The sequence below is a fragment of the Chanos chanos genome, chromosome 6 (genome assembly GCF_902362185.1).
Source record: "Chanos chanos chromosome 6, fChaCha1.1, whole genome shotgun sequence".
NCBI classification, from domain to species: Eukaryota; Metazoa; Chordata; class Actinopteri; order Gonorynchiformes; family Chanidae; genus Chanos; species Chanos chanos.
Window position 1 is genome coordinate 8,338,041 of NC_044500.1, and position 2,500 is coordinate 8,340,540.

Below are 2,500 nucleotides of genomic sequence, written 5' to 3' on the forward strand. Positions count from 1 at the left end.
TCTCTCGCTCTCTCTCTCTCTCTATACGATCATCTCTTTCACTTTCAGTCTTGCTCTTTGCCCATACACACATATAGGTGAAAGGAAACACACAGACACACACACACACGCACACACATAAGTCTGCACAGCTACATAAGTCAAGGCCCTCACGTACACTTTGGGGTTTCGAGTTTAAAATATATTGGCTATACAGTCTAGTGGCACCGCTGCTGGAGCTCATGTAGTAATTGAATATTGTGAGAGCAGTGACCCTATTACTCTAAAAGAAAAGGAAGACAAGAAAAGAGAAGTTTTATGAGTTTGAAAATGGGGGAGAGAGAGGGGGAAGGGGGTAGGAGAGAGAGAGGTGAGACAGTGAGACAGAGAGAGAGAGAGAGAGAGAGAGAGAGAGAGAGAAGTGTTTTTTATCTTCTATCCTCTTTTGTTCCAGTGGCACTTCCTGTCTAAGGTGAGTTTCCTGTCGCTTTCTTTAGTTGTTAGGTGCCAGTCAGTCAGCGGCTTACATAAACGGAAGGTCACGAAGGGCAATGAATTGTGGGTACTAGGAAACTTCCTGTACAGAGGCGCTGAACGAGGCTGAAAGTTGTACGGCCGTACCGAGAAGCCGGCGCTCTTCAAAAGCAGAGCCAGGAAGACTACAGATCATCCCCTTCCCCCTTCTGCTGTCCTCACAGCTTTGAAAACAAGGCAGAATCTGATCTCACACCAACCGACGACACTTGTTCAGTCTGTTCAGTGTATTAGCGGTTATCTCAAAATCTTAACAAAAAAAAAAAAAAACTCATTTTATAAAGACATGATTTAAATACACTTTCTGGAACTACATCACAGTGAATGCGCTTAAGGAGTATGCATTCGGTAAGCAGGGCAGCTTCGTTTAAAAACCGCAGAGTCAGATTCCAAGTGAAAGTTGTTGTGTACGAATAAAGCAGCTTCACTCCGAGAGCTGCTGACACCTGCGGACGCGGGGGGAGGGGGGGGGGGTGTCACGCGGTTGATGAAGATGGTCGATGAAGACGACCTAGACTCACCTGACAGCACCACTTCCACCAGATCACCCTCCTGGATGTCCGACGTCGCTTTGACCAACTGAAGGATGTTATTGGTGCCGGTGTCATGTTTAAAGAGAAGGATTTTATCATAGATCCCGTAGAAACCGCACTCAGGGAACTGCGAGAGAGAGAGAGAGAGAGAGAAGGAGAGAGAGAGGGAGAGAGGGAGAGAGAGAGAGAGAGAGAGAGAGAGAGAGAGAAGGAGGGAGAGAGAGAGAGAGAGAGGGCGTCAGAAGGAGTGCTTAACTGCCATCACTCCTCTATCCTGAAGTGATTTTTTTTTTCAGATGCATCACTGCAACTGAGGCATTATCGTTTATCACACATCAGCAGTTCTGCAAAACCCCACATCCCTCATCGTGCTCACTGGCTTCTTTGTGGCTCATCTCTGGTCGTGCTAAACAAGTGAAGTGTTGGAGCCACCATTACGTTACTGCAGCGTTGCATTTATGTTGAGGAAACGTGATTTTTTTTTTTTTCCCCCCCTCGCTGCACAGGACCGTACCACGGCGACCATGCAGGTGTACTCTCAGGAGGAATGTAGGCAGAAGCGACAGGCGATGGAGCGTACCAAATGGTGGTAGCATGTTCTCTTGTCCTCAGCCAACTGCAGAGAAGAGCAAGAACTCTGCTTCCTGTTGTTGTAGAAATGGCCCTACAGTGTTAGTGCATTAGGAGGTTTAAAATGACTTAATTCACTCTCAAGTGGACTGGATTATTTTAGATGTTACTGTTACTGTTATTGTTGTTCTTAACACTGAAAAACGTGTTCAGTGGTGCTCTGGAATCAGTTATTCTTCCTTGAGTTATGCGCTCCTCTATAATTCACTTATGTTTGTTAATAGAACTGCTACACAAAGAAAAAGAACTGCCATTCAGGGTAGAGGTTTATGGATTTTGACAGTTTAGGTGATATTTCAGTTTTTATCAGCACAAACAACACTGCTCCAATCAGTCTCATTTTATCATGTTCAGTCAAGCCTAGACACTAATACAACTGCATGTCAAGTAATCTCGTCCGGACTTTCGCAAGACTACTGCCCACAAATCTTGTCAGCTCTGATGTTGATGTTGAATATCTCACAGGAAAAATAAATAAATAAATAAGGTCTAAATGGTTAGTGAGAAATGTTCTGATGTTCTGTAACAAAGACTTGTATTCTATTGACAGCAGCCGACGGATCATTCTAGAACATACAAGCAATGCAAGCATTCATATGCAAAAGGAAGCTTAACTGAGTTTGTTTTCCCAAGAGTGATTACTCTGAGGTTTTTGCAACCTCAAAGCTGAGAGAGATACACACACACACACACACACACACACACAAAAAAGAGAGAGGGAGAGAGAGAGAGAGAGAGAGAGAGAGAGAGAGAGAGAGAGAGAGAGAGAGAGAGGGGGGGGGGGGGGTTTCGTTTCAGTTGATTACAGTCTGAGCAGTCATTTT

The 2,500-nt window shown here is 44.8% G+C and overlaps 1 protein-coding gene across 2 annotated transcripts in view; it reads right to left on the reverse strand.

Annotated features, from left to right (window-relative positions):
- The window catches only part of prkd2 (protein kinase D2), a 32,419-nt gene that overhangs the window by 14,604 nt on the left and 15,315 nt on the right, over positions 1–2,500 (reverse strand). For both annotated transcript variants that reach the window (XM_030776481.1, XM_030776482.1), the window contains exon 2: positions 1,035–1,173. In XM_030776481.1, coding sequence (XP_030632341.1) covers positions 1,035–1,173 — 139 coding nt within the window. The remainder of the gene's footprint in view (positions 1–1,034; positions 1,174–2,500) is intronic.